The sequence below is a fragment of the Tyto alba genome, unplaced genomic scaffold (assembly GCF_018691265.1).
Source record: "Tyto alba isolate M040663 unplaced genomic scaffold, T.alba_DEE_v4.0 Super-Scaffold_45, whole genome shotgun sequence".
NCBI lineage: Eukaryota > Metazoa > Chordata > Aves > Strigiformes > Tytonidae > Tyto > Tyto alba.
This window is the reverse complement of record NW_024881321.1, coordinates 41,037,434-41,062,940: the sequence shown is the minus strand read 5'-3', so window position 1 is coordinate 41,062,940 and position 25,507 is coordinate 41,037,434. Positions and strand designations below refer to the sequence as shown.

The 25,507-nt window shown below is 39.7% G+C and overlaps 1 protein-coding gene across 2 annotated transcripts; it reads left to right on the top strand.

Moving 5' to 3' along the window:
* The first annotated feature begins 21 nt into the window (after nt 1-21).
* IL18R1 (interleukin 18 receptor 1) lies at nt 22-23,698 on the top strand. Of its 2 annotated transcripts, XM_032997147.2 has the most exons (14): nt 22-72; nt 891-988; nt 2,508-2,687; nt 3,561-3,678; nt 4,738-4,978; nt 11,562-11,739; nt 13,389-13,542; nt 14,057-14,119; nt 16,405-16,561; nt 16,744-16,877; nt 17,857-18,018; nt 19,628-19,786; nt 20,020-20,063; nt 22,936-22,996. In XM_032997147.2, the coding sequence occupies exons 4-13, from the start codon at nt 3,630-3,632 to the stop codon at nt 20,028-20,030; spliced, it is 1,308 nt and encodes a 435-aa protein (XP_032853038.1). In that variant the 5' UTR covers nt 22-72; nt 891-988; nt 2,508-2,687; nt 3,561-3,629; the 3' UTR covers nt 20,031-20,063; nt 22,936-22,996. The 2 variants fall into 2 exon arrangements, with proteins under 2 accessions (XP_032853038.1, XP_032853037.1); XM_032997146.2 differs by lacking the exon at nt 20,020-20,063 and having other exon boundaries at nt 22,936-23,698.
* The last annotated feature ends 1,809 nt before the right edge of the window (nt 23,699-25,507 follow it).

Genomic DNA, 25,507 nt, shown 5'->3' with positions numbered 1-25,507 from the left:
CCCCCCCCGGGCCCCGCTGCCCGGCGCTGGAGGGGGCGGCGCGGCCCGGAGCTCCCGCCGAACGGCCGCGGGGTATGGCCCGGGGGCGGGGGGGGGGCAGCCCGGGGCGGGGGGGGGGGGGCGATGGCAGGGGAAGGGGGGGAAGGGGAGGAAGAGGAGGAAGGGGAGGAAGGGGCGGGCGGGTTGGGGGAAGCGAGGGCCGGGCGCGGGGAGCTCCTTCTTCCCTCCCGCGGAGGAGGCGAGCGCCTGTCTCTGAGGAGGGGGGCACCTCTGCGGGGCTGTGTGTGTGAGGGGGGGGAACACCCCTCCTGACCCTCAACCCTGCCGGCCCCCGACCCTGCCTGTGTCGCCCCCCCCCCCCCCCCTTCTCTGCCACGGTCCCCTGAGCTGCCTGGCTCGGGCATCTCTCTCCCGACCCCCCCCCCCTCCCCGGGACCATGATAACTTTTTCCCTGTTGCAGAGATGTCATAAATAATTCAGCTCTGAAAAGGGCTTATTTCAACACGCAGCCCCCTCACTGGCACTGCGAAGTCGCGCTCCCCGGGGCTGCCGCCGGCCCCTTCCCTCACACCCGGGTGCCTTCGGAGCCGGCCAGGCTCCAGAAGTGCTGCTGGAGGTGGTAGCAGCAAAAGATGATGCCTAAAACATGTGTATCAGCCCTCAAATGCCTCGTTTAGGAAAGTTAATATTTGTAATTTGCTATTACCTTTCCATTAATGCTAGTAAAAACTAATTTCTCACATCTACCTTTTCCATTTTCCTCCTTGCAGTCAACAGTTCACAAAGTGAGAAATTCCACTCTTCCTTTTTCAGGAGGTTTTTCAGATTGAGCTATGTATTGACTCACTCACTGGGGAGATTACTCTCTGTTTCATACTCTCTGTTTCAGTTATGAATGAAGTTCAGAAGAGTTGTAAGTACAAATTGTAACTCTGGAGTTCAGAAGACTGCCTCTGCATCTGCTTTCTACCTGGCAAGACTTGCATAGTAAGTAAACAACCTTACTTACCTTGTTTGAAATGAAGATGGATTTTCATTTTTACCAATGATTTGCCATCCTGGCAGAATGGTACTTGGACTTAATATGGTTAAGGCAACTGTTTGCTAGATCCTTTTGTTTTCTTCATGAATCCTACATGAATTCTGGCACTGTGTGGTGATATTTGAAAAAGACTTAAATTCCACAAGTAGTCATTCTTAAAGAGGTAAGATTGGTGCTTTCCTCCCTTGATGCCAAGATGTTTGTTCAAACAGTCTGATGTTTAGAAGAATCTGTTGATTTTAGAAAAAGGAAGTCACAACACTTTGGGACCAAATTCAGGTTTCCAAAAGCGTTGATCAAAATGAGTTGACCAAAACTGAGCATCACTTCGATCCCCCTTTCATTGCAAAATCTTCTGGTAGTTCTAGGAAAATGAGGAATAATTATAATAATGCTTAAGCACACACAAATGTCTAGTTCATTAATGCATGTTACAGAATTTAAACCTTCAGTTTGTTTAAAGATTTTGTTGGCTTAACAATGGCACAATGATTTTTAAGAACCATTTTTATTATTAAAATTCCATCAATGGCTTTAAGCATGTATGAAATTTGAAAAACATGCTTAAAGCTATTATCACTTTGGGCCTTACAGGCAACTGTTTTTTTATACTTTTTTCATTGAAGAAGTAATTTCCCACTGCTGCCTTCACATTTTGCCTATTGAGTATTTCTGTACTCCTTTATTAGGCAGAGAACCTTTGCCTTTAAAATAACTCTCAATTTCTTTCTGAAAATTAAAAATCTTATCCTGTTCCTTGAACAATGTCTTTATATTAGCTGACTTCCACCAAAAGCATTTATCTATCTTTTCCCCTCTTTTTCCCCCTCCTAGCGTTTCATCAGATTGCTGCAAACCATACAGCTCAAATGTAAATTCTGTTAGCTTAGAGTAGAACAATTTCAGACAAATTGATCAGGTTCAACAGCAGTGTGAGAGTAAGATTAAGGACCTGTGTTTTGCTTGTTAATAGTAGCCACTAATCTCAAACCTGGTTATTACTAAGTAGCTTGCATTATGCTGTGTTGTTTAATCCCTGATAAAAGAATGAAGGGCTCTACTCTGCATTCAACAAAACTTCCACTGTGTACTGATGTGATGTGCCAACAAAGAATGGGATTTAAGATTAAAAATCTGGTGATAAATGATTTTATGTAGTGGATCATAGTTTCATGGTCTGTAACGGCTGTATTTCTTCTGTATGTGATAGGGTAAAAAATGAAAAATAAATTCAAGAAATTAAAACAGAGCGGATCTTCTTTCCTTATAAAGTGTGGCAGCTTGAATCTCCATGTGTAGAGGGGAACTGAAACCAGGTCTGGCGAGTTTACTGTATGACCCTGTAAAGTTGCCTGTTGCAGTACTCAGCATCCCGTTTCTTTTAGCTCCTTTCTAAATCTAGATCTGCCTACCAGTCAATCTGAAAAAAAAGGGATGTGAAATACTTCTTTCATCTCTTTACAGTGATCTTTGGGATTATGGCATACTTCTAATGAACTGGGGAGTACGATAAGAGAGGGAGAGCAGCTACACAGTTTGATGTCATTCTGGAATATTGCTGGAAATGCAGTAGCCTCCTGCCTCTGGCCACTTTAGATCACGGGAAGTTTCTGACTGTAAATTTCAGGGCAGTATCTTACAGCAGTAAGTATGTGCTTTCTCAAATTGCAACAGGTTTAGGTAATAAAACCAAACTAACGGAATGCTAATGAGATTTCTTTTGTCTTTCTCTGTGAAATACAGTGTGTGTGTGTGTGTGTATGTGTGTGTGTACGTGTGTGTACATTTGTGTACGGAGGCACAGTCTTAGGTCTAGTTCTGCCTTTGGTTGTCAGTTAACATGCTGTTCTGAGGAATCTCAAAGAAGATACTCTATGCTGGTATTGTTTAGTGGTGTTTTCCATTTGCCTTTGAAAGCACAGCTGACTACATACCAAACAGCTGAATGTGGTCTTCTTCCTCTCTTCCCCCTCGGTGGAAACATTAGTAGTTTCAGCTGGTGCATATTGGCTCCACTGACAAAACGGTGAGACAAAATTGTAGATCTCATTGTTTTCCAACAGGCTCAAAATTAACCATCAAGCTGTCCAATCTATCAGCATTGTGCTGTTCTCATTGAAGATGAGGGAAGTTTCTACTTGCTGTTTCTACAAGGTCTGGTCTTGCAAAGTTTATACTCTCAGTGGAGAAAAAAGCACTGTCCTATCCTGTGGTAGCTGTCTACTGGCTTGGGATCTAAGTTTGAGTGCTTCTGTAAGATTGTCAATTTAATCAGAAATGTGAAATACATCAAGTGAACCAGAAAATGGAGGAAGGAAACCCTGCAGTACTTTTCTGAATTTAAAATAAACTTGCCAAGAAAAATCTAGATACATTACCTGTTGTATGAAAATAGATGTTATGCTAAAACTGTGTAACTTTCCATTTGGAAAGCCCTCTTCAGTACCAGACAAGTTACATGCTCAGAGGAATCTGTTTCACTGAACTTGTGATGAATTGTGAATCTGTTTTTCTCAGGCTTTCAGAGCAAACAAGAACAATTTAGTTTCAGTTTTCTGGAGAAGAAGTGAGAAGTAACTGAAGAAAATGACTCTGATGATATTTTTTTTAATATTTATCATTGAATCTGCCACTGGTAAGTATAAATCTTCGTTTCAATAGTAGGACCTTCAAAATACTTGCTGAACATGTGGCATATTCTTGACAGTTGCTTAGAGTGGGGCAGGTTTTGTATTTTGCATCTAAGAACAAAATCTTAAAGGTTTTTGGAATTTCAGACGGGCTCCATACTTGGGAAATGTGGTCCAAAATACCCACATTATGAAATAAAAAGAGCAGAGATGCTACTTGGAGTCACCTGATGATGTTTTATGAGAGCATGGCTGTATGAAGAGCCACAACAAGGAAGGGAATGAGTCTGCTTTTTTTTTTGTGCCATTCAGAAGTCTGGTCTGGTCACAATGATTGCTAAACAACAATAATTTCATAAAAAATAGAGACTGAAGGCTTATTTTATTCTTGACTGTTAATGCTAGACGATGATCCTTTTCTGTATTTTTTATGACTTCTGTATGCAAAGGTACATTTGGGAAATTTGGTTGGAAAAGCAGACTTTGAGAGTAAATTTTACACATACGGTCTCATTCCAAAGCAACTTTCATCAAGACATCTGAAGTTTTTAAGAAATTTAGCTACATAATGATTTAGTTTTAAATAAGAAGATTAAGAAAATGCAAATGTTAATTCATAGGATCTCTGCTTTTATGGCAGTTGACCAGTTCTGAGGATTAGCCATAGTTGTCAAGTCAAACCATATGTGAAGTATTTCTCCTTTCCCCTTCCATTTGTGGCAGCTGCTTTTCTGTAGAATGAGGCCAGATTCTGCCATTTGTGCCCATTTGATTCTGAAACTGTTGGATCCATGTGAAAGGATCTTAGGGAAATGTCTTTTTTTTTTTTTTTTTTTACCCTTCTTTTCCTTATGGTTTTGCCTGGGTGAGGTAAAGACTTGGAAAACTGAGTTTTCTGATAAGTATTGATGGAATAAATAAATACTGCCAAACCACTCTGCTGAAAAAAAGTTGTTTTATAAAAGACCAGCAGCACAGCAAATCACTTTAAAGTCAGGCTAATGTAATTTTCTGAAAGAAGTACTTGGCTTCCTAATGTACCTTTTTTTCCTCTTTCTCTGAAGAGAAGCTGTGTCCCCTTCGCGCCTCCATTGACGTGCTAGAAGGGGAATATTTTTTCCTTTGTTATCTTGAGTCAATGCAAGAACATTTTCAGGATGAAGCATACACAATAAACTGGTACAAGGAAAATGCTGGAAAGCAGCAACTGATAAAGGAAACACAGAGGATTGTTTCCCAAATGAATTTTCTGGAGTTTTGGCCAGCTGAACTCAGTGACTCTGGGAATTACTCTGTCACTCACAGGTGGGTACAGAAGCCAATGGGTGAACATCTTGCCTTTGCACTTGGGTATGGAGAAGCTAATTTCTTTGTCTTTGTACGCTAGTGGCATCTGTACAAAGGAGGTGCAGGGAATTACATTAACTGTGGTGTCATTTTCCACCTCATTTCACAATAACCGTCCAGGCAGACCTATAATATTTACAGATAGCTTTAGGCAGTTGCAGCCTTTTAAAGGTTCTGTAAACCTTTTGATAAGGCAGGTAGCATTTCTGCTGGTTTGTGATTAATTACCTAGGCAAAAATGAGTGATAGGCAATCCTTCTGTCCACTGCCAAGTAAAAGGAAACATTTGCTTGTCTTCTCCACCAGCCTTGTTCTTCCTTACTGTGTTCAGTGGATCTCACGCTAATGAGGCCTGCCGAGGGGTCTAATTGTGTAGTAAAGTAATAAACAGAGAGTGGCATAGTTGAACTCTGTTTTCTGTGCAAACCTTTGCATGTTTGGAGCTGTTCAAAGAAGAAATAATTGGATTTGATTTCTTACTGCTGTAGAACTTCATGAGTCAAAAGGAGAAATAAGTGTGGGCCTCAATTGTTTAGTGGTAATCTTCCTTAGACCACCATGAAAGACTGAAGGACTAGGTGAAAGGTTTGCTGCATGGAGTTCACATGATGAACTTGCACCAAAACTGCAATTCAGCCTTTACAATTGAAGCAATAATTAATTGTAAGCAGATTATTTTGCATGTAATGATTTGTGCCATTCTCCAGGTAATATTTTTAAGGTTCTTGCCTGTTTCGTAAAGGTTATGGGACTGTGGATACTGAAAAATGCTCTTCACATTTCTTCAGTAACATTGCAGACATAAGTTCAATAGTTCACAGTTTTAAGCTACACTTCAGTTGTTAACTTCCAGGTTAACCTGGAAGCTGAAAACTTTATGTTTTATTTTTCCAGGTATCATTATTATTATTATTATCATCTTACTGATATTATTTAAAAAGTACTGAGTCACGGTATCTAAATTCTAAGTATTATAAATGAAAAGTCTACTGGTAGAATATTTCTTTAGGGTTTATGTGATCTTTTTTTTAACTGTGGGGTACTCTTTATCTAGGTAAAACGAGAAAAATTCATTTGTGTATGTTGAACCCAACCTTAAGAGTATTGTCTTTGGGGGTGATGAATATGGTAGTTTGGCTACTTTGCTGTGCAAGGTTATGCAAAGGTGGTGCATTATAGAGGACAGACGTTTGTCTGAAGTAGCACAGGTGAAGGCAGCTGCTCAGTTTTTGTGTGTAGGGGTTAACATCAGGTAATACCTGACACGGGCTTGTCTGTTGTTACAGACCTGTGCTCTTCATATCAAGTCTGAGTTTGGCCTTTAGTTTTGGCTTTGTTGATGTCCTTGACCAGCCGCCTGTGTGGTCATTTCACTAAATATGGTGCTAAAAATTATTAAATCTAACAACTCACTCTACTGCCAGCACCTAAAAAGTGGTATAAATGCATGCTCTGACTTACTTTGGCATGGGGAAGGATAGGCAGAGAGCATACCTGAATTGCCAGGCTACTGAAGGAGGTTGTCATAGAGTCTGAAAAAAAGGACAAAAGAGAGGAAAGCTGTGAGAACTCCAGCCTTAATTCATGGTCCTTGCGGTTTTGTGACTATTTTAAGGACTTGGAGTAGTGACAGTCAATCCACAGTAAATTACAAGGACTGTGTAAAATGAGTATGAAAAAAATGTAAACTTCAGAGCCGAGGGAAACAGTCTTATGTGTAGAAGAAGGAGACAGCTGGAAAAGACCTTAAGTAAAACTACTAGGGTGAAGTTTGTTAAGATAAGTATTTGTTGGAAAACACAAAAATGTCTGAATCCTTTGTGAAGTGTCTTGATTTGCTGATTTGCTTAAGCAAGAAACTGTGAAGAAAGGTTTTGATTATATCAAAGCATTCACTTGGAACTAAGTTTTGGATTTCTGCTTTTTTGTTTAATTTTCTAGGACTGTATTATGCTACTACATTTTAAAACTCAGTTTTGAATGAAAGCATTTTTATTATGGAAAAAAAAAAGTTTCTTAATTAAAAGAATATACTTTGACCACTGTGAAACAACTTTTTTTTTTTTTTTTTTTTTTTTCCAAAATTTCTTTCTTTTAGGCCCATACAGATACTCATTTTTCTGTTATGATCAGAATGAAGGTACATGCCAGAATCTTGCAATCCTCATGCAGGAACTCTTCACAGGTCTCACCACTGAAGCAATAGGCATAAGGGGACTTTTTAAATTGGATTTTAATGTGATCTTGGGCTTAGTTTAGATGGTGGTTCTCACTATTGACAAGCACGTTAAAGCAGTTACATTTCAGCAAGTACAGAAGAGTATATGCCAAAACAGTTTTCCGCAGAGACAGGACTTCTAGTAGTTTCTATTGATAGGGAAAAACTGTGGGCTATTGTGGACTACTGAATTGATTTAAGATAAAATGAGAATTCTGATTAGAATGGAATTAGTTTCATTTCAGAGCACTTATAATAGGTTAAAGTTTTGGTTTTGAAGGCAAACAATCTAAGTATATTTTTGTTTACCTTCTTCAGTTTCAACTATTTAATTTGGAGATAAGTATCTGTAAGCTATGTGGGAAATGATTTTCAGAGTGCTTATGACTGTTTAAGCAGTTTTAGTGAACAAAGTGACAAATATACTTCAGATTTTTGAGAAAAGTAAGACAACACATGTGAACAGATTTTGCAAACTTTTAAAATTTAGGGATTTTTTAAATTATATGTTACAACTGACAATATGCAAGAAGCAAGAGGTGAAAATAATGTAATATATGTATGGTGTATTATCCACTTTTTTTGACTTAGAGAAAAATCAGAAGTTTTCCAATTAAAACAGAAGTGTCCTGCTGAGACATAGCATACATAGCTAAAATGTGTATGTGTGTGTTGGCGTGTTCATGTGTGTTTGTTGGTATGTTAGACTTAGGATATAAATTCGGGAATTGATAGATGTCACCAGTAAGCCTGACTGTGTCCATCTTCAGCAACATTTCTTGAAAATAAAGAATTTCATCTGCACTTGTATTGGGAGTGGTAAGCAGAAAAACTGTGTCACACATCTTTGGCAGGATTTCTAATTTGTATGTTTTTTCATAGCCTATATCCTGTGGTTATCAAAGAAAAAAACAGAATACAAAAAAGCAGGTTATCTGGTTGGTTTGTGTTGGTGACCTTGAAACTGAGGGAACTTAGAGGTTCCTGAAAAAAATGAAAGTACAGAGATCCATGATAAACATGTGATAGATACATTTTAAGATCCTAATACTGCTCACTTTTTCAGTGTATTTAGAACAGTGAAGAGCAGTGGGAACACACAAATTTAGAGTTAATATTGTAGTTTGGAAGGCAGAGTGACAGTTTCTTGCTGTAGATTGAAATACTGAGATAAGTGTCGCGGTTTAACCCCAACTGGCAACTAAGCACCATGCAGCTGCTTGCTCATTCCTTCCCACCCCTCCCCACCCTGGTGGGATGGGGAGGAGAATCGGAAAGGAAGAAAAAGTAAAACTCATGGGTTGAGATAAGAACAGTTTAATAATTGAAATAAAATGCAATATAATGATAATGATGATAATAATAATGAAAAGGAAGATAACAAAGAGAGAGAAAAATAAAACCCAAGAAAGACAAGTGATGCACAGTGCCATTGCTCACCACCCACTGACTGATGTTCAGCCAGACCCTGAGCAGTGATCCTGGCTCCCGTCCGACTCCCCCCAGTTTATATACTGGGCATGATGTGATATGGTAAGGAATATCCCGTTGGCCAGTTGGGGTCAGCTCTCCTCTTTGTGTCCCCTTCTAACTTCTTGTGCCCCTCCAGCCATCTTGCTCTCAGCGCATGAGAAGCTGAAAAATCCTTGCCTAAGTATGAACACTACTTAGCAACAACTAAAAACATCACTGTGTTGTCAACATCATTCTCATATTAAATCCAAAACACAACACTGTACCAGCTATTAGGAAGAAAATTAACTCTGTCCCAGCCAAAACCAGGACACACTGGCTTGTTGCAGTGAAATAGCTAAGGGAGGACTTAGGGTTGGTTATATATCCTCTTAGAGTTGGTGTATATTCTCTAAGGGCTTTCACTTCCCTGTATCCTCTCCTGAGTCAAGCTAGTTTTTGTTCTTCCTTCTTGGTGGGTTTGGTGGGGGGAGCTGAAAGACTGTTAAGCCAGAAATGGCTTTGTTCCCCACAAATTATCACTAAAGAATCTCAGAAAGTGAAAACCAGAATAGAAATACAACAGTTCAGACACTAGCAGTTTAAACAACATGACTTAATGCATTTATTTGTTGAAAAACATGTATATGGGAGACAACTAGAAATGATGTAAGAAAAGTTCATCTTAGTTTGCATAGATACGGTTTTGTCACCTTCCAGGGAGTTGGGCCAGGATTGGGCTCATCAGGTAGAGTATCTTGATACATTTTGGGTGAAATCCTCATATTTGTTGAAGTGATTTCACCAAATATGATCACAGAAGAAAGCCTTTGTGAAGTTACAGCGCTCAGAACATGTGGCTATATTGATCCTTTCCTTCCATCTGCTGAATCTAGATAGTAAAATCATATGTATTTTATGGCTAGATCCGTAATTGTTTCTCCAGTGGTATTCAACTGCTAGTGTGATGCCTAAAGAAACCCACAGACTTAGTGGAATTAATTTGAACTAATGTTTATGTCTACACCTAAACTTATTTTAGGTACCTTTACTGTCAGGGAGAGAGAGGCACCTTTCTGGGGCACAGATTATCTTATCCTAAACCAAACAGATAGAATAGACATGCTAAAAGAGTGACTGTTGCCTGTGGTCCCACTTCTGGCTGTGATTAGTAGCAATGATTTAAATGTGTAAATGTGCTGTTGAAGAATAAAAGAAGGAGTCCACTCACTGTGAAAACCCATGCAAGTACACCTCCAATGGAAAGGTTTTGATGAGGTTTTTCCTGTTTATGATATCATAGTTAACTGATTGAGAAACTAAACCACTATGTTTTGATTTAGATAATAAATTGCAATTATGAGTAATTAATATCTCAAGTGAGTAGAGAGAACAAGGAGAATCTGTGTAGGCTGTAAAAGGGCTGCAATGCGAAGAGGGTGAGCAAAATATATAAATATATCTGTTCGGAGAGCTTAAAAAGTTAAAAAAAAAACAAACCAAAACAAAACAAACAACACAAAACTAGGTCTAAATTAATTATATAAATGATGTCCTAATAGTTCCTCTGAATCTTGTAACAGTAGAAGGCATGTCAGTCAAGAATGGTGTTTAAACTGAAGCAGTCAAGAAAGGTGTTTAAAATCGTCAGGCTTGCTTCTCAGTTTCAACTGCTTTGTCCGCTTAGCCCTTCTCATCGAAATGACTCCTGACTAGTTTCAGTTCTCCTGGGAACAATTCCTTTTTCTTTTATTGGAAACAGAAAGATTCAAACATCTTTATGAAGATATGACTGACACTGGAGGGAAGTGCTCTGTAATTGCTGCTTTTGCTTTGTCAGACCTTACTTGTTCGGTAAAAAATGAGAGCTTTGTGCACTAATTGCAAAATCACACCTATTAATTTGCAGCAGGATATGACTGTATCTTAAACCCTAACTTTACCAAAGCCAGACCAACTTTGCCAAACTTAAGCCAAAAGCCCTCCAGCTTCTTTTTCCATGGTAGTCATGTTCTTGGACATATCCGGCAATTAAATAACTCACAGCTATAATCTGATTCTTTAAAGGAATATGTGGATAGAACATAGTAGATATCTGAATGACAATGATCATCTAGCTATTCAAAAGAAGTATTTTTTGATCATATTCTCCTGATCTTTTATAAAAACTGCATGGGATGTGATGACTCTGCTTTAGAAGCAATAGTTCCTGGCTCTTCCAGTCAGCCTGGGGTGGCTGCAGTAGATCTCTGATCAGTGTGGACTGAAAGACAAAGAGATGAATCTTTTCCAGAATGCCTCAGTTTACTGACACGCCTGAATTCATAAGTGACTCAGTAATTCAGGAGACTTACGTAGTTTAGAAATATTTCCAAAATATCAGTGACTATCTGCACAGTATCGAGCAATGAATAATGTTGCTTTGTAAACAATAGCAGGGTTGCCCATCTTATTTTTTGACATGTTTTATAAATATATTTTTCAGTTACTGCTTTAAACTAAGAATGCATAGGAGTTTAAACCTGCTAAATCACTAGCTGATTCAGGGTCCTAAACCTCTTGTAATTATACATGACACCACAGATTTTTGCATCCTTGTTCTGGTTGCTATGGCATATATTGTCACATTTCATAGATACAATTGTGTTGTCAATGTTTTGTGATGATTTAGTTTAGATAACCTCTTTTGTTATGGGAAATAACAAATATTTGTGGGTTGAAAAGGGGAATATAAATAATAGTCACTGTAGATGTACTTTTTACCTAGCAGATGTACAGAGAAATTATTTGTATTTTGCCGTGTAACTCACTAAGCTACACTCCTCTAAAAAGCTCCTAAAACCGATTTTGCTTTTTTCTGTTTTTTCACAGCAATGGAAAACAAAATTTCACAATTCAGAAATGGACCTTGAATGTACTTGAAAGAAATAAAAGCAGCTGTTTCAACAAAAATCATTTAATTACAGAAATCAAAAATGCTGGAGCTGGTCATTCACTGAAATGCAGTGATTTGTCTGTCAATGAAAATGACAGCATAACATGGTACAAGGTAATTACTGAAACAGTGTCACTCAAATCATTGGCTACAGAAACAAAACATCTGATTGCAGGAAAAGTTTATTACAAACAAATTTTTAGAAGCATCTATAAACCTTGTAAAGCTTTGATTTTTCAGGTTATCAGGGAAAAAACCTTTACACAGATATACAAAAGAAAATTTTTCTCTGCTCTCAGATTTCTTAGAAATATGTGCCTGTAATCAGAAATTATTAATAAACTGGTAGTTTGGAATGGTAAAAGATCTGATGTGCATATCTATTAGTTGATTTAGCCAGCTGTTACTTTGCTGATAGAGAGATTATCCTGACAGTAAATGAGGCACCAGGATATTTCTTTTACAGTTGACATGTGATTGTAAAGTAATCACAAACTTTTCAATTTTGCTGTTTCTGAACACTTTTTACAAAATGTGTATCAGACCCAGGTCTGTTCATTTTAGGCAAATCATCAGTCTTCTCCCTATCGGCTTTCGTCAGAGCATAGATGACAGCTGTGTAAACACCTGTAACTGCTGGGTGTTGTGCTCAGCCACTGGATGAAGCACCCTGAATAGGTTTCTTTCACCCTGTCCCCATGCATCACCTCGACCATTGCTCCTCATTCCTCGCAGGTGTCCTGTCTGGAGTGACGGACCCTGTTCACTCCATGGTGAATCAGTTTCAGGAGGGGATTTTGCCTGCTTAAGTAAGGGCATCTGGATTCTGCCTGGCAGCACGAGCCACAGCCCTGATTCCTTGTCCTTCGGGGCCTGGGAGGATAGGCCCGTGGGTGGGTAGGGCCATCGGTGGATGTGTTTTCCTTGCTAAAGGGCCGTACCTCAGACTGACCTCTCTCAGGGCTAAGCTGACTCCACCGATGCCTCATACTGTGTGAGACAGATGAAGCAGCCATCCTTGCGTCTAAATATCTTTTGATGCTGGACTGGGTGAAAATTCTCAGAGTCTTCCCGTCACACCCTAAGCTGAGATAAAACAGGGATGGTCACACGTGCCTTTTGTATAAGAGCCTGGTAGTAAGCATATGCATCCGGGAGATGTCCGTTCCCCAAACAATTTCCAGCAGTGATCATTTCCCTTCTTGATCTAAGGTAATTCCGACCAAAACCAAATACTGCTGTGTTTTCACAGGACATTTCACTCAGCTTGTGCTATGAATAAAAAAAAAATACCAAACCGGAGTTTGTTTTGGGGGGATGGGGAGTGTAAACAAATGAGATTCCAACTCTTGTCACTCTCGGAGATGGTCGGTTTCCCTATTGTTGAGGCATTTTGCTTTAACCTGAAAGCTCCTCATAAGTTTAGACAACTTTTGGCCACGAGCAGGTGACACCTACAGAACAAGCAATCATTTCGGGAAAAAAAAAAGAGTGCATTTAAATCCCCAATGCAAGATTTTTATACTTAGATGCTTACTTGGAATTGCAGTGCTGTTAACTTCTAATGGGTTAAATGTTCAAATGTTGCGTTTGAATGACCAGGACTGAAAACTGGGCCCCCACCTTTTTTGGGTCAGATAAATGTCACTGAGATAGTGAGAAAGTGATGGTGGCACTTCATTTAAAAAAATAATTTTTAGCTTCTTTAATGTTTTGAATGTATGTTTGCTACAGAATAGAATTTTCTGTCTTTATTGATGCAGGACTGTAAGAACTATGAAAATGAAACAGAGCGGGAACTGGATTTTAAAACCTTAACAGTACAGCACTCTGGGATATATACCTGTAAAATTTTAATCAGTCATGAAGGAAAGATATACCACAGCACAAATACAATTAAACTGGTAGTAGAACGTGGTAAGAAAACTTTCTAAAATTTTGAAGCATGCTTTTTGGTTCTCTTTGCTATGGAGTATTTTAATTACAGTTCTCATTTGATAAATATATACAGTGGTGATCAAATCTGGTAATCTGAACTATTTTGCAATAATTTCAAAAATAAAAAATCAGCAGAAGAAGTTTAAATGATGTATTACCAATTTTGGATAATTTATTTATCATGTTTTCCCTGAAGCTTTATTTTTTTCAAAATTAGCTGCTCCAAGTAAGTCATACAGATTTACTAAAGAGTTTTGGGAAACAGCCTTTCCAACCACTGTAAATTGTGTACTGTATAGATATACATGTGAGAGAAACTCAACAGGTTATACTGTGTTTCAAACTACTCAGTAATGCCAGAGTCCAGATATTGCTCTCTGAATTAAATGGAATGCATATGATTAGTTTTAGAAATAAAGCAAATGTGCAGTTTTTACTGTGGTAGAATGTAAGTAAGCTATTACTTCAATAGCAATACTTCTTTATATTTTAGATGCACCAGAGACTGTAACTTTGGAGATAGCTGGACTCAAAGAAGAAATTGAAACTGAAATGGGTATGAAATTAGTACAAGAATCTTTGTGGTAGCTACTGCATATATATGCTTTTGTTCTGATCTCTTGATGTTTGGTGGTCTGGTTAAATGTAACCAAACTAAGAATTGTCTGTGCACCCTCCTGGATCTGATCCATCCTCACATCTGGTTATGTTTTGCTTAGTGTATTCTATGATTGATACACAAGTACACTAAATGTACCCTTGTACAGAGGCAGAAGCTGAGCTTGCTGCTATGACCAGCAAAAGAAAGTGGTGGTGATAATAAACGATCTTGCCATGGCTTTCATTTGTAGATAGAAAACCCCACAGAGTGATATGTGAAAGATGTCTGGTTTGTTCAGTGAAGAGCAATAATGAATAATCCCCTTATGCCTGTTGCAGTTGGGGATGTTATTCTGCATGGAAATGAGAAGTGAGAGGGCTGATAGTCCTGGTAATATGAGTGTAAAAATCTGTCACTGCTGCAAAGAACTGGTTATATTGTCAAAAGCCAAGACCTTAACTGTGCTTCTACTGGTTAGATAACGTGGTCTGCAGGCTTCACACAGTGTTGGACAGGATCCAGGATTTTTTGATTGAGGCTGTAATTAATTTTTAAAAACAGAAGTTTACCTGTCTTTTTCCTCTCCTGTGCACGAGGGCTTCTACCATTTGGTTAGCTAGTCTTTCCTTTCCAAGTCTGAAAAATTGTATTTACCTCCTCTGCTGTTCATATGTGTATCTCATTTGCTCAGTCAGATGCTAATTTTCCTTCCTTCCTACAAATACCAGTTGGTAGGTCCTTCTTCCAGTGGTAGTACCCCAATCCTATGATGCTTCATGTCTCCCAACCTCCCAGTACACCCTTCCTGCACAGTTCTTCCCGCTTACTGAGCTTGTCCCAACCCTTAGAAGGTAGCAGGGCTCAGCATCAAATGATTATGAGCCACCTGTATTCCATCCCTTATCTGTCTTGGTAGGATAATGACCTCATTTCATAAGGTCATTGAATTACCTGCTGAGGGATGAAACGTATGGCATGGTGGAGAGTGAAGGGAATTTTGAGTGAGCTAGGTCCATGGTCTTTGAAACCTGTCATTGTTTAGATGGTGTTCTGTAATATTTCCCTGAAAGTAGCTGTTTTGTATGGTGAAAAAGCTACAGTTGCAAGGTAGATGATACTAGGAGTTTAGGTCTCTATCTGTGTGACTCTGATTTGGATTTCTAAGGTCCAAATATAAGGCAAACAGGTTTTCATCTGGATCCTGCTTTAAAGGTTCTTAAGCAGTTCTACTGGAACCATCCACTCTGATAAATCTTGAGAAGTCAGCTTGTAATGTGTGCCCTTAGAGAATTCCTGGGCAGGCCTTGCTTACAGGAAAGCATTTGTGCGTGGTGGCCTGAGCAAGAACTAACGTGCATCTTGTGTGGCTTAATAAAGGGTGTTCTGGATGTGTTCCCTGGAAATGATGCTGGCATAGCCTAGAAATTGTGGTATAAAGTTGCAGCTAACCTTAGGATAAGATTTGCATGACAATGTGTAAAATAAAATGCCTTGCAAATCATCAAATCTCACACCGAAGAGCTGCAGCCTTCTGCTTTTATTTTCCCAAGTGTACAGTTGTCTTTTTAGCTTTCCTTTCTTCTAATTAACTGGACTCTACAGGGTGGTTCCTGTCACTTCCAATTAGTCCTTTGAAATGGTATGAAGTTGCTGACTGTCTGAGTTGTTCACATATTCATGATTATGCTGATTTCCAGGTGTGGTGCTGGGATGAGAATTTCTTCTGTGAGACTTCAGCAGGGGCTCTAACAGGTTTTGGCTTTATTGAGTAATAGTGTATAGTTCAGCTATTGTAATCAATTTGGTTTAGTTTCCCTTACCAGTTACTTCCTTTTACCTGGCACTGGGGCACTGGTTGACCTCTCCTGTTCTCTGCCTTCAGAACACAGTCCAGTTCATAGAATTGTAGAATATCTCGAGTTGGAAGGGACCCACAACGATCATCAAATCCAACTCCCTTTAGTTCTCTAAAGCCTGAAATTCTATGGCCTATGTAAACTCTTCTGCCTGTGACAGATTATCTGAGAGAAAGCAGTGGATGACTGTCAGTCTGCAGCAGGGTGCACGGATGTTGAAGCCACTACCAGTGCAGGTGGAACACCTATGAAACATCATGCAGGGACTACAAAGTCCAGAAAGGAGCACAGCTCATGGGATACGTTGCCTGGAAAGCTGACATTTTACTGCGCTGTGAACATGAACGCTACTTCTGACTAGATCTCACGTTGTGCTTTGTTTAGGTAAAGAAGAGGTACTCAATTGCACAGGTTTCTTGGGTTATTATATGAGAGAAGATGCCAGCCTCTACTGGTTAATTAATCAAACGTTCCCAGAAAAGTGCACAGGTATCCACGAGAACGAACCTTCGATATGTGAAGAAGAGTTCCAAAAATTACAGTAGGTTTCCTGACAGTACCGCACTTTTGCTTGTATGTAATAATGTCCTGCACTTTGTTGAACTGCAAATTCAGTAAAACCTCGGTCTGAGGTTATTTTAGGACCTTTTCCTCAAAATCTGCCTCTCAGCTGGTTGTAGGTTTCTGTACAGGTGGTGTTACTAACACCATTCTTTGTTGCAGGTTGGAAAACAAGTTCTACATTACAAGGCTACTACGCATTAAAAAAGTAACAGATGAGGACATGTATCATAATTTCACCTGCATGTTACAAGCTGATGAAAGAACAGAAATGAAAACAGTGAAGCTGAAGAAAGGTATGGTATAATCTGTGAATCATACTTCTCATATGTAATTATTAATCATGCTAGCCTTATCAATCCTGAGGGCAGGGTACTGATTTCAGAACATCTCTTCAAATACATCTGTGTACCTATGAAGAGTCTGCTGTTTGGATAATGCCTGAAATGTTCTGGTCAATGGTTTCTCTCTTGCCAGGGACTCTACCCTTCTAGCTATGGAAAGCTGATCTCTACCATATAGTAGTACTTCACATTTATAGTCCAGATAACCTGGGGATTCATGGCAAATGGGCATTCCCTTTTTGTTTTCCATCTCCCTCAGACCCTTCCAAGCTTTACTGGAAGGAAATATGTGAAAATAGACTAGTCAAAAGATGATGAATATAAGAAAGCAAATTAAATAAAGACTACAATGAGCATGACTTGACAGTGCCTTCATAAAGACTTTGTGAAGATTAAAGGGTTAAAAATCTGTATTTGGAACTAAAAATATGAAGATAACAGAATAATAATTAAGGAAAAAAAAAAAAAGAAGCCTGAAAGAGAATAGAGACTGAAAAAAAAAATTCTTGTCCAAAGATATTAAATGGGACAGTAAGGACTATTATGAAAGGTAGAGAATAACAGGAAACAATAAAGAACCTGAAGAAAGCTCATCATAAAAGTGGGTGACCACTAGTTTGGGATGCTGTACGTCTATGAGGATCTTTAGTGTCAGTCTTTACCCCACAAACAGTTGATTTATGTGTGTGTGGAGGGTGTGTGAATGCATGCAAGATTGTTTCTCCAGTTTTTAGAGTAATGCCTGTTTTGTAGTTCTCCATCTCAGGACAGATGGCATGTATATGTGCTTGAAGTATTAGCAGGAAAGGCTTCACATCAACATTGTGATTTTTTTGGGGTGATTTGAAGATGCCATCAGTATTGAATACATTAATTTTGTCATATAATACTCTTTGTTAAGGCTACAATTTCCTGGGTTTCTGTTTTACAGGGAACAGCCGAGATCTGCCTGTGCACGTTTTCACAACTGGCATGGTCCTTGCTGTACTATTTCCATGTGTTGCTGTAGCTGCGGTGTTTGCCTGTGTGATGTTTAGAGTTGACTTAGTTCTATTTTACAGGAACATATGCAGAAGAGACGACACTGCTGGAGGTATGGCTTGGCTAATGATGACATTGAAATAAGTGTATTGATAAAAAAATAGTTTCTGGTAGGTTCTATAAAAAATCATCTTTGAGAAAGAGATAAAATAAATCCAGGAGTTTTGTGAACAGTAACAGGAAACAATATGTAAAAGAGAACTTGTGGTTTGGGTGCTAAAGTGAGTTTAAGTGAGTTTGTTACAGACCTGGGGCAGTAACAGCAGGTAAACACAGTGAAGAAGCTGCCTCTGGAGCAGGTAGTGGAAGGAACATGGTTAGGTGCCGTTCAGATGCGCTCTATTTTGCCATTGCCTTCATCACAAAAGTTGATGAAGGTAGAGAAGTTTACAGTTATCTGTCTGCAAAGAAGATGAGTACTCTGGAGTTGTCAGACGGGCAGATTGACAGAAATTTTCACCTCACCAATGCCCTTCAGTGAGGTGAAGGTTAAAATGCTTCCTTGACCGTAGAGGCCATTGCAGCGTTTATAGGTTTGTCACTAAATGCACTTAAGGAGAGCAGGAGAGCACACTATCAGTACCTTACCAGCCAGCATCGCTGTGACCTTCACTTAAGGAGCAAGCCTGACAGTTACCCCAATTTTAATTTTTCTGAACACCATGGTGAAACGACTTGCTGTATATATGTACCTGATTTTCTTAGCCCTCCTTAGTCAATATATCAGCCTGAATATAGCTTGAATAGACTGCAGTGGTTGGAGATTTCTCAGTACTAGGTGGATGTCATTTATGCCTGCCAGCATTATTCTTCTGTCTGTTGATGTTAACTATCACTGTGGACACTGGCTTACAGGGAGGATCTCTGAGAACCTGGCCTAAGTGACCCTGAAGGAACTGATTGTGTGATACTAGGCAATGGATTTCCTACTCCTAGAGCTCTTGCATGTGTAGGGTTTCACGGGCTTTGGTTTGGGCTCCCTCTTATGAGCAACATGTAGTAAAGTATCCAGAAAGGGAAGCAAAGAAGTACGGTTTAAGATGTGAAGTTATATACACCGCTCTATCAATCCAGATAGTTGTTCTGTGGCAGGACTCAGTATCACTCAATGTGGTAGACCTGGCCTCTGAATTAGCCTTGGATTTTGTGTTTGTAAATTACTGCCTAAAGCATGACCATATAATTAAAGTAATAAATTGGTTTATTCTGTTTTGCCAGTACCCATTCTACAGAACTACTTGTTAGTCTTAGACAAGGAGTAGAATAAATGTGGAAATCTGCAATACCACTTAAATAACATTCTTACCAGGTTACAGACAGATTTTTTTACTTCCCTTCATTTTCTTGATCATCACAGTTGTGGCATTAAGTGGTTAAATTAAACTGATTTTTTTTTTAAACACTTTAATGTAGAAAGGATATGTTATTTTCAAATATTTGCCAAATGCAATCAGAATATTTTGTGTCAAATTTAATTTGTTTCAGGATTTTTTTTATCTGAAGACCGTTTGGGGTATGAAAGGAAAGAGCAGGAGTTTCTGGATGCTTTGCTATTGAGACAATAACTTTGAAAACCAGAATGGTGGATCAGATACTGTATGGAGCAGGTACTGTGTTTCTAATGATTGCTAACACGACAACAATTGGTGATTTCCTTCCAGATGGAAAAGAATATGATGCTTTTGTGTCTTACCTGAAAGACTGTGTTTCTCCTTCTGAAGAAGAGAGAGAATTTGCTTTGAAGATACTACCCATGATGTTAGAGGAGAACTTTGGGTACAAGTTATGTATATTTGAGAGGGATGTATCCCCTGGAGGAGGTAAGTGTATTGAATATTCTTGTCATTAAATAGGCACACCATTTTCATGCAAATGTAAAAGTCTCTAATTAGAAGAAGTTCTGTCCAATGTCTTGTGCATTGAAATGATACATTTTTCATTTAATCTAGATTATGTGCATGCAAAGTTAGCATGCATGCATTTTACATATTTTACAGATATATTCATGAATTCATATACACCTATGCACTTACACACATCTCTAATTACACAGAACCAAAATGAACAGATGAAAAAGGTAGCATGCAGAAAGTTAAGGTGAGAACGCAGAAGATATCAGATGTTTCACAGTAATTGTGCTTTTGCTCTGTTTTTGCTGAGAGCAGGCTTCTATGAATGAACTCACATGTACTTCACAGAGCTGCTGGTGTCTCTGGTACTAGTTATTTTCAGGTAACTTGTATGTTTGCTGTATCTTCAGTGTGGTGGTTGAAACCATTTTGTGAATGTAATGGGTGCCAAAACAAAATAGAAATGAGAACACGGAATTTTGTTTCTCTAAATGGCCTGTGGATAGATGGCCTTTTGCAGATGCTTGGAAAAAAAGATACTGGGGGATTCCATTTTGTCTAAAGATCTAGTTGAGGAATGGGATTTCATTGTTAAAAACACAGAACAATAAGGTCAGTCAGCCTCCTTCACAAGGCAGGATCTTGTCTCCTTGTATCCATTCCTGAGATATTTTTCTAACCTGAGAGGTGCCACAGTTCTCACAAGCCATTTTTTTCCAGTTATTCTTTCTCCTTAAATATTGAAAAAGGGCTTTCTGAAGCGCTCAGTCTGATTCTTTCAACAATTTTAGCTTATTTCCTTGCAATAGTTTTAACTTCTTTTTCTCTGTTCTGATCCATTGTGAATATGGAAAACAGAGCATTTTCTTCTACTTACAGGAGCCTTTGGCATGTTGTAATAACCTTGTCAGCCTCCTTCTCCTCTAAATTTTCTCTTCTTTAGATTAATCCTGCAGTTTTCTTTGCCTTCCCCTACAAGGCATGTTTTCTAGATCTCTGGTCTCTGTAGACCTTGTCCCGTGGTGTTGAAGCAAGCACAGGAAGTTGTACATGAGAATTAAATTTAGTTCATGGGTGTTTGAAGGGTATCACCATTCTTTCATGGCTTGTCGTGACAAAAGTAATGGATCTAAAACACAGTTGGAACTCATTCTGTCATCACATGCTAGTCTTCTCAAGCTTGGATTACTGGCAGTAGATTTGGGTATTCGATGATGTGAAGGAAGGAGTAACCTGAGGGTTACTGAATATTTAGAGAGAGGTGGTTGTTGGTGAATCACTCCAATGGTATCTATTATGAAAGAGCAAGAGATGTCTGCTTGGAGGAAAAAGAAATTTTGCTGTCACCTTCTATCTGTATGACTACTGACAGCTGTCTAGGGTAGCTGGAGATTGTATGTAGGTTTTTGTCTGCTTCAGAGAACAAGCTTTGGCCATACCTTAGCTCATTTTTAGAGACTCTTAATCTGTAATGTGTGTCCAGAGAAGGGCAATGAAGATGGTGAAGGGTCCAGAGGACAAGTGCTGTGAAAAGTGGCTGAGGGAATTGGGATTGTTTAGCTTGGAGAAAAGGAGGCTCAGGGGGTACCTTATCACCTTATCACTCTACAACTGCCTAAAAGGAGGTTGTAGCAATATGGGTGTTGATCTCTTCTCCCAAGTAGCAAGGGATAGGACAAGAGGAAATGGCCTCAAGTTGCACCAGGGGAGGTTTAGATTCGATATTAAGAAAAATTTCTTCAGCCAAAAGGGTTGTCAAGCATTGGAACAGGCTGCCCAGGGAAGTGGGCATCCCTGGAGGTATTTAAAAGACGTGTAGAGGTGGTGCTTAGGGACGTGGTTTAGTGATGAACTTGTCAGTGCTAGGTTAATGGTTGGACTTGATGATCTTAAGGGTTTTTTTTACAACTTAAACAATTATATGATTATATGATTCTATATTAATCTCTTCATAGAGAAAGGATGCTGTGCTGGGTTTGTGTGATGGGGTTTCTGATAGCAGGGGAGAGGGCTACAGCGGTGGCCCTTGTGAGAAGATTCTCAGAGCTCCCCCAGCTCCAAGTCAGACCCAGCTCTGGCCAAGGCCGAGCCAGGTAGCGATGGTGGCTGCACCTCTGCAATAACGTATTTAAGAAGGGGAAACTGGGAGGAGGTTGGGAGTTGTGAGGAGTTGGGAGAGGATCACCTGTGCGAACACCCAGGTTAGTGGAAGGAAGGAGGAGGAAGGGGTGGAGGTGCACTGGAGCAGAGAGCACTCTTATATCCCATGGTGAGACGGCAGGGCTGCCCCCCTGCCACCCTTGGAGGTCTGCGGTGGAGTAGAGACCAACCTGAAGCCTGTGGAGGAGCCCACAGCAGAGCAGGCATCTGCACTTAAAGGAGGCAAGGACTCTGAGGAGAGAAGCGGCCCCCGCTGTTGTAGTTTGGCGCTGGGAGGGCGGCAACACGCAGGGGGGACCCACACCAGATCAGCATGGGAACAGCTGCATCCCTTGAGAAGGACTCACACCGGAGAAGGTTCATGGAGGACTGTCCCCCATGAGAGGGGAGCCACATGGAGCAGGGGAAAGAATTGCAAGGAGTGCCCTCCACCCCCTACCCCCACCCCCGAGGAAGAAGGAGCAGCAAGCTGAGTGTAATCCTCAACCCCTGCCCCCTGCACCGCTGGGGGAGGAGGTGGAGAGATCAGGAGCAGAGCTGAGCCCAGGAAGAAGGGAATGATGGTGGGAGGTGTTTTTTGGATGTGATGGTGCTTCTCACTGTCCCACCTTGTCTTTTAAGTGCTGCTTTTGTTAGTATTTGAATTAAAGTGATCTTTTTTCTTCCCCTAACGAGTCTGTCTTTTGCCTGTGACTGTAACGGTGAATCACCCTCCCTGTCCTTAACTCAATTCCCAAGCCTTTTGCTTAATTTTCTCCTTCCCATTCCTGAGGGGAAAGGGGTGAGTAAACGGCTGCGTGGTGCTCAGTTGCCCTCTGGGCTCAAACTAGGACCATGCTTACATGCTGTCACTTTATAAGGGGAACATTTCTGGTACATGTGTGATTTTAAAAGGATAAGTCGATTCAGTGCCTATCCTTTCAATTTAGTTTAATAACAAATTTATCTTTAATTTGCAGCGGTTGTTGATGATATCCATTCATTCATTGACAAAAGCCGAAGATTAATTATTATACTGAGCCAGAACTACGTTTCTGACAGAGCAATATATGAACTTGAGAGCGGACTGCATAAAGCCCTAGTTGAAAGAAAAACTAAGATCATATTAATTGAATATATGCCTATAATTGACTACAATTTTTTGCCAGAATCATTGTCTCTTTTACCATCAAAGAGGATTGTGAAGTGGAAAAAGGATAAATCTCTTCCCGTGAATTCCAGATTTTGGAAGAACCTTCGGTACCTGATGCCAGCAAAACCTACCAAGATGAACACCAAAGGGCATTATAACAATCTTGTCCTTGGCTCAGAAGGGGCTCAACCATGGACTGAAGGCTGTGACTTTAATGCAGTTGTATAACCATGCTGGAGACAGAAGATGCTGCAGAAAACTGCACATTTTGCTAACTAATAGGAAACGCAAACCGTACACTTTGGGAAGATAGTATTCATAAGAGGTCAGGTCTGAGATCTGAGAAGAATGTAGAAATTGTCACAGTGGCTAGGACGATGTTAACCCCAATGCTAAATGCTATCGCAGAGAGAGTTTTCTCAGCATTCTGCACAAAGAGCAGGAATTTAATTCTGCTTAGGACTTACCACATGGCACAAAGCACAATGAAAAACATTTTGATTTCACGTTTTCCACTAACATAGCGTGATGTTAGTTATATTTGCATACTTGTTGATGCCCTCAATAAATATCACTGTATTCGCAAAGTATTATTATTTAAATGCTCTTGGGTTTGTATTTTGGTATTTCCTAAGGATTCTGCTTGGGAGTAGACCCAAACAGTTCCTGTCCTGATTAGCTTGGCATGCAGGCTTTGGGCAATGTCAAGCAGAAAAGTCAAATGAAAACAGAGAAAAGGGAGGTTAGAAAGTGTAGGGCAGATTTGGTTGGGCTAAGAGTATTCACTACTGAGTTGTATGTGGTCTAGACAAGCCAAGTGGGAGTGATTTGGAGGAATGAGACAGACTGTTTCCATCCTCCTATTTTGCTGAGAATACTGTAAATGCTCATTTTGGCAGGGAGAAGAGGGGGATGGGATAGAGATAACAGTATTTTGTTCATGGACACTGATGCCTACATTATAACCTGAGCTTCCTTCAGCTGAGAGATATGGGGGATTTATGTGACAATGAGATCTTCAGTAAGTACATGTACTCCTAACCCTTTGTAACACTTGTAATTAGTATTATTTTTTAAAACAAACCTTGCAATGCTATTCAAAACCATTGCAATCCTCCCTTATCATTAGCTGCCTGGCAGAAGATACCAATCTGAAATAAATTCCTGGATAAAATGGAACCATATTTTCTCCTAGTACCAATGTGGAGAAGTCAGTCGAGAAGCATTATGGAAGGTCTTCTGTTGGTTTTCTAGGAGACCATCAAGTCTCAGCCCACGCTCATCATTCAACTAATGCTAGTTCTGAGGAGACACCTCTTTGACACTGACACTTAGTTCATGCAGCTGTAGTTGAGGAACTCCGTTACCTTCTCAGTGCACTCTAGAACACAATTGGAATGCTGGGTGTCATGGCAATATCTTAAGATTCATGAGAATTAAATACCTTGTTTTTTGTCAGATATTCTGAAATCAAGCATAGTTCCTGACAGATGTTTAGGTAAAAGTAAAGTCTAAATGTGGATTTACAAAATGCAGACAACACAGCTGCCAGGTTAACATGCAGATGAAAAGGAACAAAGGAATAAGGCACACATCTGTGGTGTCCTTCAGATCAGCTCCAAGAGGTCTCCTTCCTTCTGTCAGGCAATAAAGAGCTATTGAAATTTGGTACTTTCAGGCAAAATCCATTCTCTGTCTTAAGCTTTTGTTGAAGAGGATTTCTGCTTTACAGATATGTGTGTCTTTACATTTCCAAATCTTTCTCAAGGTTTGGCTCTTCTCTACCAGTGTTTCCTGTGATTTATAATCACAGATCAGTTTTAACATTCTCCTGCAGGACTAATGATTGCCCTTACTTCAAAAATGCCATCAGACATACTGGCCACATCCATTTCTTGGCCAAACAGCTGACAGAAACGTTAATGATTTTCCTGGTACTTAGCCAAGGTGTGTTAGCCTTGCTCCTCAGCCACGTAGTTTTTCATATGCTCTTATCAGTGTATTGCCTAACAACATAAAGTATCAAATGTGTTATACTACGCATGTGAATATGGGTAGTGCACATGGTTTTTTAAAAGCTCTGGACTGAGCCTATGCTTTATGAGAATCAGATATTTAAAACTGAGATTGAATTTGCCATGAATTCCCCCTCTCCTCAGCTTGGAGAGATGATGTGACTGCATATACCCGCACCCTGAAGATTGTAAGACCATACAGAATTTGACCGCATTGAGGTTTTACAGAATAACAGAGATACATAAGGAAGGTTGAAAGCTAACTGGTATTAACTCCAAAGTTGTTTGAATGCCAGCAAAGCAGACATCCAGGTGTGGTACGATGAACTACTTGATATCTGCAAAAGGGCAAGTATTTTTGCACAGAATAGTATCGTGACATAG

Coding starts and splice junctions, on each gene's coding strand:
- IL18R1 (XM_032997146.2), top strand. CDS start 3,630: ATGACTCTGATGATATTTTTTTTAATATTTATCATTGAATCTGCCACT. Junction 16,562..16,743: donor GAAGAGTTCCAAAAATTACA/GTAGGTTTCCTG, acceptor TCTTTGTTGCAG/GTTGGAAAACAAGTTCTACA. Junction 16,878..17,856: donor AACAGTGAAGCTGAAGAAAG/GTATGGTATAAT, acceptor TCTGTTTTACAG/GGAACAGCCGAGATCTGCCT.